A 16,018-nucleotide genomic window follows, 5' to 3' on the forward strand; every position below is an offset into this window, starting at 1 on the left:
CTGGCCAGGGCTCCTACTCCATTTAGGGCAGAGCTCTAATTACCATCAGCTGCCTAACTCCTAGATACTAATTTCCCCTTAAATTCCTTAAAGCTCTATCCTGCTTACCTGATTGGCTATCTCAACACTAACCGCTGTTGAGATACACTTATGTTGACTTATTTCTCAGCTATCAATGAGAACTTTAGCTTACAAGATCATTTTTATAAATGCTTTCTTAAGGAAGGGAGGAGGGGCAAAAGGATGGAGGAAGATGGAAAGTAAAAAGAAAAGAAGAGAAAGGAAGGGGGGGAGAGAGAGAAAGAAAACAGAAAACAGCTAGGGAGTCATGCTCACCTAATTTTAACTTTAGAGTGTTGCCTCTTTTCTTACAAATGCAGTAGCTCAGAACTAGATCAAACACCCTAAAGTAATCTCTCATTCCATACGCAATTCTTATCAACTCTTTAGAAATTATTAGCCACTTTTTTCATTTTAGTTTTCCTCTGAAAAATTATTTAAATACAGCTGCCATCAAACATTTCTTAAGAAACTTGCACATATTTGGGATTCAATAAATATTGAATAAAGGAATGTGAAGTCTGTAGGAGTCACTTATTCCGCAAATTATCCCGCACCAAGATTTTCAAAAACTGTTTTTGTATTAAATCAAAAAACAAAACACAGAGAAACTGTCTGCTTCTTCCCACAGAGTTTTAAAACAGTTTGTGCATAATAATCTTGAACATATTTTGATCTTATTTATGGTGGACATTAAAAGGCATCATCACATTTTTCCTTTGGGTATTTCATTGTTTTCCCCCATAATTCATAGATGTTCTTTGTCAATTATGAATATTATAACTTTGTCTCAAAAACAGTTTTTCCTAGTATACTGTTTCTCTATTGGATATTTATATATCTTTTGCCTTGTGTTCTCAGTAGTGTCTGACTCTTTGCCACTGCATGGACTATAGCCCACCAGGCTCCTCTGTCCATGGGATTTTTCCAGCAAAAATACTGGAATAGGTTGCCATTTCCTCCTCCAGGGGATCTTTAACACCCAGGGATCAAACCCGCATGTCCTGCAGCTACTGCATTACAGGCAGATTCTTTACCGCCAAGCCATGGGGGTTTGTTTCCTTGGGTTTGCCTTTTCTGGGCATTTCATATAAATGGGATCATATAATATGTGATATTTGTGACTGGCTTCTTTCACTTAGCATAATGTTAACTAAGGTTCATCCATGTTGTGGCATGTGTTGTAGCAGTACTTTCTTCCTTTGTTGCTAAAAATATTCTATTGAAAGGATATAACACATTTTGCCTATTCATTCATTAGTTGTTGGATTGTTGGATTGTTTCCACTTTCTGGTTATTGAGAACAATCCTGATATGAACATCACATGCAAGTCTTTTTGTAGACACGTTTTCCTTTTTCTTGGATAGGTACCTTGGAATAGAATTGCTGGTTCATTTTCTGGTTTTTGAGAAACTACCAAACTGTTTTCCAAAGTGACTATACTATTTTTTCTTTTTTTTAATGTTCTTTTTTTATTAGTTGGAGGCTAATTACTTCACAACATTTCAGTGGGTTTTGTCATACGTTGATATGAATCAGCCATAGATTTACACGTATTCCCCATCCCGATCCCCCCTCCCACCTCCCTCTCCACCCGATTCCTCTGGGTCTTCCCAGTGCACCAGACCCGAGCACTTGTCTCATGCATCCCACCTGGGCTGGTGATCTGTTTCACCATAGATAGTATACATGCTGTTCTTTTGAAATATCCCACCCTCACCTTCTCCCACAGAGTTCAAAAGTCTGTTCTGTATTTCTGTGTCTCTTTTTCTGTTTTGCATATAGGGTTATCGTTACCATCTTTCTAAATTCCATATATATGTGTTAGTATGCTGTAATGTTCTTTATCTTTCTGGCTTACTTCACTCTGTATAAGGGGCTCCAGTTTCATCCATCTCATTAGGACTGATTCAAATGAATTCTTTTTAATGGCTGAGTAATATTCCATGGTGTATATGTACCACAGCTTCCTTATCCATTCATCTGCTGATGGGCATCTAGGTTGCTTCCATGTCCTGGCTATTATAAACAGTGCTGCGATGAACATTGGGGTGCACGTGTCTCTTTCAGATCTGGTTTCCTCAGTGTGTATGCCCAGAAGTGGGATTGCTGGGTCATATGGCAGTTCTATTTCCAGTTTTTTAAGAATCTCCACACTGTTTTCCATAGCGGCTGTACTAGTTTGCATCCCACCAACAGTGTAAAGAGGGTTCCCTTTTCTCCACACCCTCTCCAGCATTTATTGCTTGTAGACTTTTGGATAGCAGCCATCCTGACTGGCGTGTAATGGTACCTCATTGTGGTTTTGATTTGCATTTCTCTGATAATGAGTGATGTTGAGCATCTTTTCATGTGTTTGTTAGCCATCTGTATGTCTTCTTTGGAGAAATGTCTGTTTAGTTCTTTGGCCCATTTTTTGATTGGGTCATTTATTTTTCTGGAATTGAGCTGCAGGAGTTGCTTCTATATTTTGAGATTAATCCTTTGTCTGTTTCTTCATTTGCTATTATTTTCTCCCAATCTGAGGGCTGTCTTTTCACCTTACTTATAGTTTCCTTTGTAGTGGAAAAGCTTTTAAGTTTCATTAGGTCCCATTTGTTTAGTTTTGCTTTTATTTCCAATATTCTGGGAGGTGGGTCATAGAGGATCTTGCTGTGATTTATGTCGGAGAGTGTTTTGCCTATGTTCTCCTCTAGGAGTTTTATAGTTTCTGGTCTTACATTTAGATCTTTAATCCATTTTGAGTGTATTTTTGTGTATGGTGTTAGAAAGTGTTCTAGTTTCATTCTTTTACAAGTGGTTGACCAGTTTTCCCAGCACCACTTGTTAAAGAGGCTGTCTTTTTTATATGGAATACCAAAGTTTTTCAGTTTCTCCTTTAACTTTTTCCTCCCAATTTTATTAATGTATGATTGAGATATTATTTGCATCGAGGTATAGTTTACATGCCACAGTACTCAGATCTTAAGTGTACAATTCAGTGACCACTATGTCACTCAAGATATGGAACATGCCCATCATCTAGAAAGTCCCCTTGTCTCCTGCCCCTCAGAAGTAATTACTGTTTCTATTCCTGTCATTATAGATTGGTATTATCTACTCTAGAATGTCGTATAAACCAGCTCATAGAGATCTGCTCTTTTGTGTTGACTTCTTTCACTTAACATAAGGTTTTTGAAGTTCATCAGTATTACTGTGTTTATCTCAGTTGTTCTTTTTTTACTGCTGAGAGTATTTCCGTTTACGAATGCATCACATTTTGTTTATCAGTCTACCTATCGATGGACCTTAGTTTATAGTTATTAGGAACAAAGATACTATGAAGCATTCTTGTAAAAGTCTTTTGATGGTCATGATTTTATTTTTCTTTTGTAAATAGGCAAGAGTGTAACTTCTAGGTCATTAGACAGTTGTATGGTATCTACTGATATGTATGTGACATTAAGTCACTTTACAAAATTCTGCAAGAATCACAGTTTTTTGCCATACAACCCAGCAATCCCACTGCTGTGCATACACCCTGAGGAAACCAGACGTTCCTGGTTTGTATCCCAACGTTCATTCCAACACTCTTTACAATAGCTAGGACATGGAAACCACCTAGATGTCATCAGAAGATGAATGGATAAGGAAGTTGTGGTTGGGATTCTCAGTTGTAAAAAGGAATGCATTTGAGTCAGTTCTAATGAGGTGGATGAACCTAGAGCCCATTTTACAGAGTGAAGTAAGTCAGAAAGAGAAAGACAAATACTGTATATTAATGCATATATATGGAATTTAGAAGGGCGGTACTGACAATCCTACTTGCAGGGCAGCAAAGGAGACACAAATGTAAATAAGAGACTTTTGGACTCAGTAGGAGAAGGCAAGGGTGGGATGATTTGAGAGAGTAGCATTAAAACATGTACTTTACCATATGTAAACTAGAAGACCATTGAAAATTCAATGCATGAAGCAGGGTACCCAAAGCTGGTGCTCTGGTACAACCCAGATGGATAGGGTAGAGAGGGTGATGGGGGGGAGTTTGGGATGGGGGAGACGCATGTATACCTGGGGCCAATTCATGTTGATGTATGGCAAAAACCATCACAATATTGTAAAGTAATTATCTTCCAATGAAAACTAATTTAAAAAAGGATCACAGTTTTTGAAATATCATTTCTTTGGTTTTCTAAATAATTGTACAGTTTCCTAATATATAATTTTATCTTTTATGATATTTTACTGTATATTTACCTACAAAGGTCCATATAGTCAAAGCTATGGTTTGTCCAGTAGTCATGTATGGATGTGAAAATGAAAGTGTTAGTTGTTCAGTTGTGTCTGACTCTTTGCAACCCCATGGACTGTAGTCTGCCAGACTCCTCTGTCCATGGAATTCGCCAGGAAAGAACACTGGAGTGAGAAACCATTCCCTTCTCCAGATCTTCCTGACCCAGCGATTGAACCTGGGTTTCCCACACTGCAGGCAGATTCTTTACCATCTGAGCCAACAGGGAAGCCCGTTTGGATGTGAGAGCTGGACAATGAAAAAGATTGAGTGCCAAAGAATTGATGCCTGCCAGCTGTGGTGCTGGAGATCTCTTGAGAGTCCCTTGGGCAGCAAGATCAAACCAGTCAATCCAAAAGGAAATCAACCCTGAATATTCATTGGAAGGACTGGTGCTGAAGCTGAAGCTCCAATATTTTGGTCACCTGATGCAAAGAGCTGACTCATTGGAAAAGATTCTGATGCTACAAAAGATTGAGGGCAAGAGGAGAAGCGGACAACAGAGGATGAGATGGTTGGATGGCATCACTGACTCATTGGACTTGAGTTTGAGTAAACTGGAGATGGTAAAGGACAGGGAAGCCTGGTGTGTTGCAGTCCATGGGGTAGCAAAGAGTTGGACATGACTGAATGACTGAACAACAACAACTGAATATTTATTTTCTTATATAGAACCTCTTAAAAATTCAGTCATAATGACAATATTTGTCATTCTTGTTTTGTTGCTGATTTTAGTGGATATGGTTTTGATGCGTCATTTGGTATGATGTTTGCGTTTGGTAAATTGTCTTTATCATATTTAAAATTTTAAGCTTTCCCTATTTTTCCTAACTGCTGAGTTTTACCAAAATATTGTGGGAGTCTCTCAGTGTCTTCCTTTGTGTCTCTTCTCTTTTTGTTGATATAGTACATTATGTTAGTAGATTTCCTAAAAATGAACTATATTAGCGTTCCTGAAATAAATCTTACAGAAGACAAAAAATAGGAATAGGATTCTACAGAAGAGGAAATCTAAATGACCAACAAACATTAAAAGAGGCTCAGCCTTAGTTTTAGTAAGAAAATGTGTATTAAAGTAATGTTGAAATACTATTGTTTATCTGTCAGATTAGCAAAGAGAGTGATGATACCTGGTGCTGGTGAGAATTTAAGAAGAGAACACACTCATATTTACTGGAGGTAATGTGAATTACTACAGCCTTTTGGGAAAGCTATCTGGGAAATAGTTAAAAACTAATAATATATACAATTATTAGATCATATATCTAAGATCTGTGATCTAATAATCACAGTTTTTGTTTATGTTGGAGTAGCTTTATATTGTTCATGAATTGTATGCCATGTAAGAGTTGAATTAGATATTAGGAGTGAGTGAGACAGTCTTAAAATCAGAACATTTAGTTCTTGAATAATTAATGCTACCTCTGATTAGCATATAAAGTGACAGTACATATCCAGGCTTTTAGTTGTTTTGAAATAACATTATGCTAAAATTCTAATTATCAGGTCACTATTTTTATAGTGTAATAAACACTAGGGTTTTGTATAGCAATAAACAGAATAAGGAGAATGAGTGAAGTAAGTATTAAAGAGTGGCATCCTTTAAGAAATTTATAAGAGAAATGATAATGGTCTTCCAAAATGGATAAGTCCAAGAGTTAATGAGATATTTGTTTTGTAAAGAAGTCATTAATGTTTATAAGTTTAAAGTTTCCTACATGTACATAAAAGTTTCTTGTATTGCATGCTCCTGGCTTCTAATAAAAATGTTTTACAATTAGAAAGAAAAAATGCTTTATTTTTCATACTTTTTAAGTAAGAGTAATTTAAAGATGGCATATGTTCTTTATTTTCTACAATTCTCTTTCTTTAACATTGTATATTTTTCTTAAACTGTGCATTTTCTCCCCTTTAACATATTAGATTTCTATTTATTTAGACTTAATGTATTCAGTAATAGTAGAAATAGTAATGTTTGGATTAAAACTCCAGCTAAATTTTATATTCTTCAATATTAATATTATGGGTAGTTTTTTCTGTTCACATTATTCCAATAAAATAAAACTTCTTACAGTTTAAAAAAAAGAATCTATCCTAAAGAAATAAAAGTGCCAGGATTCAAGTGTATGTATGCAAAGTCAATTTTATGTTACTTTTCTTAATGTCAAGAATTAAAAAATATCTAAAGCCCATCAGTAAGAGAATGGTTGAATAAAATCCATACCATGGAATTTATACAGGTAATAAAAAGAGTGAGCTAGATCTTTATCTATTGATTAGGAATAGTTTCTGAGTATTTTTTTAAGTTTATTTATTTTATTTTTGGCTGTACTGGGTCTTTGTGCTGCATAGGATTTCTGCAGTTGTGAAGAGCAGAGGCCACTCTCTAGCTGAGGTACACAAGCTTCTCACTGCAGTGGCTTCTCTTGTTGCTGAGCATGTGCTCAGGGCTTGAGGGCTTCAGTAGTTACAGCACAAAGGCGCAATAGTTGTGGCTCACAGGTCTAGAGCACAGCCTCAATAGTTGTGGTGCATGGGCCTAGTTTCTCCCTGACATGTGGGATCTTCCTGGACCAGGGATCGGACTTGTGTCTCCTGCATTGGCTGGTGGATCTTTACCACTGAGTCACCAGGGAAGCCCCCTAAGATTTATTTTTTAGTGAAATAAGCAAGTTGCTGAGTAAATATGCTATGTACATTTTTGAAAAATGTACATAATATGAGCGCGGTAGCCGAGGCTCAGAAAGATGGAGGCGGCGGACGCGGGGGCAGCAGAGCCGTCCTCTAGGCCGGAGGCCTCGGCGTCTGCCGACGACCGGCTTTTCCTGGTTAAAGGTGGAATTTTCCTTGGTTCCGTTGCTGCAGCAGGAATGCTAGCTGGATTTGCCACAACATTGTCCTTGGCTAAAAAGAAAAGTCCTGAGTGGTTCAATAAGGGAAGTATGGCCACAGCTGCCTTACCAGAGAGCGGGTCTTCCCTGGCCTTGAGAGCCCTGGGGTGGGGCTCACTTTATGCCTGGTGTGGGGTCGGTGTGATCAGCTTCGCCGTCTGGAAGGCTTTAGGAGTGCACAGTAGATTTCTGCCAGCTTCTGCCTCCAGGAAGAGAGGAGGAGAGCTCCTCCACTCCAGGAAGAGAGCTTCAGTTTCTTATTCTGATCACTGCCTGTCAGCAGCCCCAGCCTGGCTTACTCTTCCTGATGATGAAAGACTTTCGAAATAAAATGCAGTCAATATTTCCAGCAATTCCCAAGAACTCTGAGTCGGCTGTTGAGTGGGAGGAAGCGCTGAGATCCAAATGAGAGGAGCACGGTGGATGGAGTCTAGACAATTGCTACGGGGAAGGCTGGCTTCGCCGCAGCCCTGAAGGGACGTGAGTGAGTTCTCCTGGGGAACACACAGGTTGCTGACTGACCTCTGGGCTGCACGGCATTGCGTGTTCTCACAGGAGCCTGCTGTCATGACTGGGCGCTGCCCTTTTACAGCTGATCTGGTTATGTTCCCGTGAGGGGGAGGGGGTTAGGGCTAGCAAAGTTTGAAAAGTTAGGAAGACTGTTTAAAAATAATTATATGGGTACCTTCTCTAGGTGAAGGAAATCCCAGGGGAAATACTTTTATGACTGTAAAAGTTGAAACCCAAGTTTTCTACCTGAAAAAAAAATTATAATAATGTATGGTGGAAAATCTTTATAAGCAGACTGGTACCTCAGTGTGTCTAACTAGGTAAGCTTCAGCAGCCTCGCCTGTCAGCACGTGGCTGTGAGGACCTGGAGGACTCGCTCCTGGAAGTGATGCCCGTCCGCAGGCAGTGCAGCGGCTCTGCTGTCCTGAACGCGGTCTGCAGTTTGTGCACTGTTTACCTGACGACCTCACTTTCAGGCCCTGTAAACCTGATAATTCTTAGACAAGAAGCCAGTAACAGATTGTGATAACCTTGAAAAAATAATCCATGGGAAGGATAATCATGCAAAAACAATGATATTTTGGGTATAAAATGTACTTTTTTGACAAGTTGATTCTAGGTCCCTAAACATTGCCTGACAGTTTGTAGTTTTATCTCAGTTGTCAATATTAAAATAGACTGGTTATCACCTATCTTAACAAATATTTTTAACCAGAAATGTACCTGCCTGAGTATTGAGTCTCTAGGTGAATTAAAATTTTTTAAAGAAAGAAAAAAGAAAAGAAAAGAAAAATGTACATAATATAAAACAAATTTTATAAGACAAGTATTAATATGCATTTGTTTTGTTGAGTGAAAAAATACACGTGAGAGTGCATTTAAGTGAGCTAAGTCTTATTTGGGGCAGAATGAGGACCAGCTGGAGTCAAGATTGCTGGGAGAAATATCAGTAACCTCAGATATGCAGATGACACCACCCTTATGGCAGAAAGTGAAGAATTGAAGAGTCTCTTGATGAAAGTGAAGGAGGAGAGTGAAAAAGCTGGCTTCAAACTCAACATTCAGAAAACTAAGATCATGGCATCTGGTCCCATCACTTCATGGCAAATAGATGGGGAAACAATGGAAACAGTGACAGGCTTTATTTTGGGGGGCTCCAAAATCACTGCAGATGGTGACTGCAGCCATGAAATTAAAAGACACTTGCTCCTTGGAAGAAAAACTATGACAAACCTAGCCAACAAGCATATTAAAAAGCAGAGACATTACTTTGCCAACAAAGGTCCATCTAGTCACAACTATGGTTTTTCCAGTAGTCATGTATGGATGTGAAAGTTGGACTATAAAGAAAGCTGAGTGCCAAAGAATTGATACTTTTGAACTGTGGTGTTGGAGAAGACTCTTCAGAGTCCCTTGGACTGCACGGAAATCAAACCAGTCAATCCTCAAGGAAATCAATCCTGAATATTCATTGGAAATACTGATGCTGAAACTGAAGCTCAGATACTTTGGCCACCTGATACAAAGAACTGACTCATTTGAAAAGACCCTGATTCTGGGAATGATTGAAGGCAGGAGGAGAAGGGGACAACAGAGGATGAGATGGTTGGATGGCATCACCGACTTGATGGACATGAGTTTGAGCGACCTTCAGGAGTTGGTGATGGACAGGGAAGCCTGGCGTGCTGCAGTGCATGAGATTGCAAAGAGTCGGACACAACTGAGTGACTGAATGGAGCTGAGGATTGTAGCCAAGGAGACAGCATTTCAGGTAGCTCTGAGAAACTGCTCCAAAGAGATAGGAGGGAAGGTCAGTGTATATGTAATTTTGGTAAAGGGGGAGTGCATGCAGTCAGGCACACATCTTTTTGCAGAAGGTTTCTGCTAGTCTTGTGAAAGTTAATGCTAGTCATGAGGAGCAGACGCCACTGAAGGATTTTAGTGCTTTTCCAGATATTATGAGATGTTAAGAATTGGGCTTACAAAGTAGTCTTCTGAAAATATCTAACTATCTGAAGACCTGCCAGTATTTCCAGTATTTCTGCCAGTATTTCCCAGAGCACAGAGTGCCTCATTCCTGATCTCCACCCTGAACTCCTTTCAAGGGGTGTTGAAGGTCAGCAGCTGCAGTGGCTCTTAATTGGATCCTTGTGGAGGTAGATGGCAAGTGCCAATTTGTAGGTGAGTGTTTACAGTCTTACAAGCAAGGGAAAAGATTCAAACCTGTCCATTGGGATGCTAACCCTGGTTTTCTGGCTGGAGGAGTGAGGATGGCTAAGGAGAAGAGGGAAGGAGTTGAGTTTTTATTTAAGGGAAACAAGAGTGAAAATATACTGGAAAAAAAAGTGATTTTAAGAGAGTCTAAATATTTATATAAAATAACTTCATATAATGGTAAAATTTTGGAAATAGCATTAATGATTAGTGAAGTTATTTGCAGCTGTTATAAATAATGATATAGATGTATTTAGAATGTGTATCAAATGAAAATTCAGACTGCGGAAGTGTATACATATGATGACCCAGTCTACAAAGTAGACATATATATATATGCTAATGTGGTTTGTGATGGTGGGCATTTTTTGGTTTGTTTGTTTAATTTTATAGAGAAAATGCACAAAAGTTATTTCTAGGGATATGAACTACTAAACCACTTGTAGTCTGTATTACCTGAATTATACTCTTCCTGGTATAGCTGTAATTTCATTTAGTCATTTAGATTTAGTCATATCTTTAATTTATCTAGAAGGCTGATTGAGGGGAAGAATAACTTCTGTGTGTCACTATCAGAGCTCAGAGCAATTCTGATTCATAGTATCAAGAGATCACCGTTGCACACAGCCTAAATGAGAGAATGGGCTCAGCATCAAAGAGATCAAAGCAGGAGCTTTAAAAAGAGCAGGTCATGGTGAAAGTATTATCCACTGACTGCAGTGCTGGCTGCCTGCCTGTTGTGACTATAAGTCTTGACTGCAGTTCTCACTGGGACTTACGGTTCAGTTCCTGGGAAAAGGACAGAAAGGTGACATAGGGCAGGACCAGGGTTAAATGGAACTAATCTGTTTGCCAGGTCAGCAAATCAACCCCTGATTTGTAGAAATTTAAGATTGGATTTTATTTAAATTTGGTTAACTTCAGTTTGAGTCAAGCTGGAGATACTCCAGGATATACTGTCTAGTAGACAGACCACAAAAGCACGAATCTCATGACTTCAAAATATTAAGAAGTCAGGCAGGTTTGGTTCTCGTGCATGCGTGCTAAGTTGATTCAATCTTGTCCAACACTTTGCAAGTCTGTGGACCACGGCCCCCAGGCTTCTTTGTCCAAGGGATTCTCCAGACAAGAATAGTGAAATGGGTTGACGTGCCCTTCTCCAGGGGAATCTTCCTGACCTAGGGATCGAACTTGTGTCTCTTACATCTCCTGCATTGGCAGGCGGGCTCTTTACCAGTTGCAGCCCTGGGGAAGCCCTGATTGGTCCTCAGTAGTCTCCACATCTGTGCAGGAGCCTGGGAACTGGCCAGGTTGGTAAAAAGCAGGTAGCCCTCCCCACTGCTGATGTGGGGAGTTGCTCTATCACTGCGGTGACTGTCCTGGAGCACTGCAGGCTGGCATCTGGGGGTCACTCAATTCAACACCTTTCCCCTGGGATGGGTGAGGCTTTGTCTTCCATTGTGTGTAAGGGGCTTCATTTCCACTAAAATCGTTGTTGCTTAGATAAAGCAGCACACCATTTGTAACAGAGAGCAGCCACTTCTTTCTGCATATGACAGGAATAAGCTTTGGAGAGTGTAAAATATTAACCAGTAGAATGCGAAGTACTTCATAGTTATTTTAAGCCCACTGAAAAGTAAATAATTCTTTAAGAGGGATTACTCCACAAGCAAACAGACTGTGCTTTGCGTTTTTCTGTGTAATCTGTTTATGCCTTTATAGAAACTGCAGGCCACACCTCAAGTGATAAAGCAATTCTGCAGAGAAACCCATTTACACAAGATTCCAGATGCCATTTTCACCAGAAACAATTCCAAGAAAATACTTACATTTTAAATATATAATAAAAGCAATTTCTAGATGATGTACGCATTGCAAGATAGAAACTTTGTGTTATTGATGTATTTATCAATCCATATTAACTAAAGTTAAAGCTAACAGAAAATATTGACCCCTTCTTAACACAGGTAAAACATATTTTGAAGTAAATTATTTTTCTTTCTATTTGTGCCAGTGCTTAAAATCTAATGATAGGATAGTATAGGAGTAAAAGAAGCTCTCCTCGACTCTCTTAGGGTCCCTGACAGGGTCTGAAAATTAAACTAACAAAGACAGGTTAACAGGAGAAAAGAATACAAATTTATTTAACATATATTTTATGTGATATGTTTATCAGGAAGTGAAGACCCGAAGAAACTATTATACCTGAGTATTTTTTATAATACTCAGTATTTTGAGTAAGTCTGATGAAGTGTAAACATTTGTGGAGAAATATGGTGGGTCAGAGTATGAGATTACTGAAGTAAGCTGGGGGAAACTTAGCAAGGACTGTTTCTTTGGATTCTTCTGGGTCCCTCTGTGTCCAGAATGAAGGATGTGCCTTTCTACCCATGTAAGAAGGGCGTGTCTCACATGAAAGTTTTATGACTTTCCCTGCCTCTGTCATTTTCTCAAACTCCTTTATCCTAAAATATTTTATATACCAAGGTGCCATTTTTCAGATAGCATGTACTGAATCCCAACAGTAGGTTAAATAGTAAAGGAATTTAAATTTCCATTTTCTTGATACTAAAACTAGGAAAATAAGCAAGATATTTTAATAGCTATAATATTGATTTTTTAAAATATATGTATATATGCAGTTTGTGTATTAGGCTAAAGCAATCCATATTTTTGTAGTAGGAGTAAAGGGGAACCTATAGTGGAGGATTCCCCTCTACCAGGCAAAGAAGCAAAGCCTTGTATATTCACTGAGCCCAAACCAGAATATCTTTCCAAATTCATCCTTTCCCTTATTCAGAGCACAGCTGGTGATGTCCAGATGTGGGCTTCAGCCGCGTCAGAGCCATCATTTTGGCCTGATAGCTGAGAACCCTGAGGATTTCTGTCTGGACCTTGAGGTCACCCACTGAGATTTGTTTTCCAGGTCTGCTTTCCCACCTTCCTTGTGGATGTGTGGGTGTCTTCTCTGATGTCTTCTGGAAAAGCGCCAGCTGCACTCAGCTGTCCATCTAAAAAGAGACTCAGATGCCTTAAAATAGGTACCTGGTATACATCTACTTATAATTCTGGAGTGAGGCCCTTCTCTTGATCATTCCTGTGGTCATATTTTTTGTTTCTGAACTTTATCAGATTTCCAAAGATACTTTTCCCTTGGGGCTCTTCATTCCCTTCTGCAAAGGGTTTCCTACGCAAGGTTACCCTCATCCTGCCGCAGGTACACAGTCCCCTAGAGGAGTCTATAATAGACCCTTTCCTTCAGTAATTCACAACCGGTATCAAGAAGTTACATTTTCCTCCTAAGCATCCTGCTAAATCAAGTATCATGCCATCTTCCAAAAGGTCACCGCTTATAAACATTTCATTAATAATAGAACTGCATTTATTGAACACATTTTTTTAACCTCCATTATCTCATGTAATCCTTACCATAATGTTATTAAGAGATATTTGCTTTCTCAGTCTGGGATGTCAGTGACTCCTCATTCCTGTGTATCCCAGCTTTTAACAGATTGTTGCTGTTGTTTCCTATCACATTTCATATTTGGGTGTGTATATATGTATCTATATATACATACACATTTAAAAATTTTTTCTACTGTAGCTTTAGAGGAGTTTCAGGAGGTAGAAAAAAATGTTTTTAATCCATCTTTACCCAGAAGTTGAAATATTATCTTTCACAGTAGAATCAGAAGTGAATTTAGAAATATTTTTGGCATTTGAACAGATGTATAAAAGAACTAAAGAGCTGTTTATGAAAGATTCCACTTTTTATTAATTTGTCAAATTGAATGCTGTGTGTATGTGTTCAGTCACTAAATTGTGTCTGACTTTGCAATCCAGGGTACTGCAGCACATCTCTCCCAGAGTTTACTCAAATTCATGTCCATTGAGTCAGTGATGCTATCTAACCATCTCATCCTCTGCCATGGTGTATAGTCATTCTGGCTATAAAATGAAAAGAATTATTTTTAGACTTGATTTTTTTTTCTAATTAACATTTGAAATCATTTGAAGTTACTATTAGGAGCCCTTCATTTTATGCATATAAATGCAACACGACAGCTGGTTATGTTATGCATTATAGGAAGGATTATGCTTTAGCACATTTTCAAAGTCAGCTAAGCTAATTATAAAGAGAATATTTTTTACTTACTGGCTTTTGGAACATAATTAAATTTTCTTAGCAAATTTTGCTTATTATTGGGATTTGGGATGTACTTGTTATAATTCTAACAGAGAAAAAGACACTGACCAATGTAATTTTGGGATTTCCTGGTGGCTCAGATGGTTAAGAATCTGCCTGTAATTTGGGAGACCCAGGTTTGATCCCTGGGTCGGGAAGATTCCCTGGAGAAGGGAATGGCAACCCACTCTAGTATTCTTGCCTGGAGAATTCCATGGACAGAGGAGCCTTGAGGGTTACAGTCCTTGGGGTCACAAAGAGTCAGACTTAGTGTCATTAAATTTGTCTCTTTACATTTTTTTGTACTTCATCAGTTTAGCCAAAACAAAAGCAAAGCTAGAAGTCCCTGCAGCAGATTGCAGGGGAAGAGGTATTTGCTGATGTTTCTGTGCTGTAAGACCCTGGAGTCTGGTGGAATTATGATAGTAATTGCTCTAAGATGCATTCTGTTTACAAAGACTAATGTTGCAGCTGTTTTTAATTAGCTGCTGCAAATGAAAAATTGCCAGTGTATGCTTGTTAGATCTACTTAAACTTATTCCATTCCAAATAAAGGAGAATTTAAAAATATCAGCGTACAAGAGGAAACTGTACATTAACAATCAGGTTCAAAGAAAAGTTATTGAAAATGAAAGTCTCTCAGTTGTGTCCACCTCTTTGCGACCCTATTGACTGTAGTCCAGGGAATTCTCCAGGCCAGAATACTGGAGTGGATAGCCATTTCCTTCTCCAGGGGATCTTCCCAACCCAGGGATCAAACCCAGGTCTCGCGCATTGCAGGTGGATCCTTTACCAGCTGAGCCACCAGGGAAACCCAGGTTCAAAGAGGTTGGTGGTAAATATCTGAATATACCCTTATGATTTTATGGGAAGGAGAAAAACTCAATTTCCTAAGGTACAGACAATTACATTCTGTATTGTAGTTTTCCAGTTTTTATTTATGTAAATTTCTGTCCTAAGCAGATGATTCATTCCCAAAGAAAAGGATCTTTGCAGTCCCCACTCTCTGGCACTTTGCATAGAAAATACATGAGATTTGTAGTATTTCCATTCATGAGAAGTTTTAGAATTGTTTTGAGAAAACCAAAAGGTTGGAAATGAAGGAGAATTAGAAGTATTATTATAATTTATCATGAAATTTGGTGGCTATCATCCACAGAGCTTTATTTGTTCAATGGATTTGAAAAAAATCTGTGTTGATTTTCTTATTTTCTGTCTTTCTACAGGCTTTGAGGCCATTTTGCTATTAGTTGTAAAGACAGCTGACATTTTAGGTTCTTGTAAAGTGAAGTCACTCAGTCGTGTCCTACTCTTTGCAACCTCATGGACTATAGCCTACCAGGCTCCTCTATCCATGGGATTTTCCAGGCAAGAATACTGGAGGGGGTTGCCATTTCCTTCTCTAGCAGATCTTCCTGACCCAGGGATTGAACCCGGGTCTCCCACACTGCTGGCTGACGCTTTACCATCTGAGCCACTCTGATGGTATCTAGTGCAGTGCCTTGCGTGGAGAAAACATATTTATTGATTTGATTTCATGGTACACTGTACACTGATCTCTTGCTACTCTGTGGCCTTGAATAATCAGTAATTGACTGTAACTAAAGTATTATATGAAATATGATTGTTTTCCATCCTACGTGAATACCTAAGGAGAATTTGCTTAAAATAACAGCAAAGAGACTTAGATTTTAGAAAAGCAAAATGTGAATGATAAAAATCCTTTTGCTGTAAGACTCCTTTTGTCTGAAACTTTGGAAATAGCTAAATTATATAGCTAAATCCTCTTGATTTCTTGATTTTCATTGTTGTGTGAAAAGTTTATGAACCCATTAAATTTTCTTCAAACTTCAGCGTTTTAGAGACTTGAAACAACAAAGGTTTAA

The 16,018-nt window shown here is 38.6% G+C and overlaps 2 protein-coding genes across 11 annotated transcripts in view; both read left to right on the forward strand.

Moving 5' to 3' along the window:
- The window catches only part of BICD1 (BICD cargo adaptor 1), a 246,604-nt gene that overhangs the window by 58,194 nt on the left and 172,392 nt on the right, over positions 1–16,018 (forward strand). The window lies entirely within an intron of this gene.
- On the forward strand, positions 7,062–7,755 carry LOC122423674 (transmembrane protein 242). Its single transcript, XM_043440953.1, has 2 exons — positions 7,062–7,405; positions 7,533–7,755. Exons 1-2 carry the CDS (start codon positions 7,079–7,081, stop codon positions 7,629–7,631), a joined length of 426 nt encoding a protein of 141 aa, XP_043296888.1. The 5' UTR covers positions 7,062–7,078; the 3' UTR covers positions 7,632–7,755.

The sequence above is a fragment of the Cervus canadensis genome, chromosome 21 (assembly GCF_019320065.1).
Source record: "Cervus canadensis isolate Bull #8, Minnesota chromosome 21, ASM1932006v1, whole genome shotgun sequence".
NCBI classification, from domain to species: domain Eukaryota; kingdom Metazoa; phylum Chordata; class Mammalia; order Artiodactyla; family Cervidae; genus Cervus; species Cervus canadensis.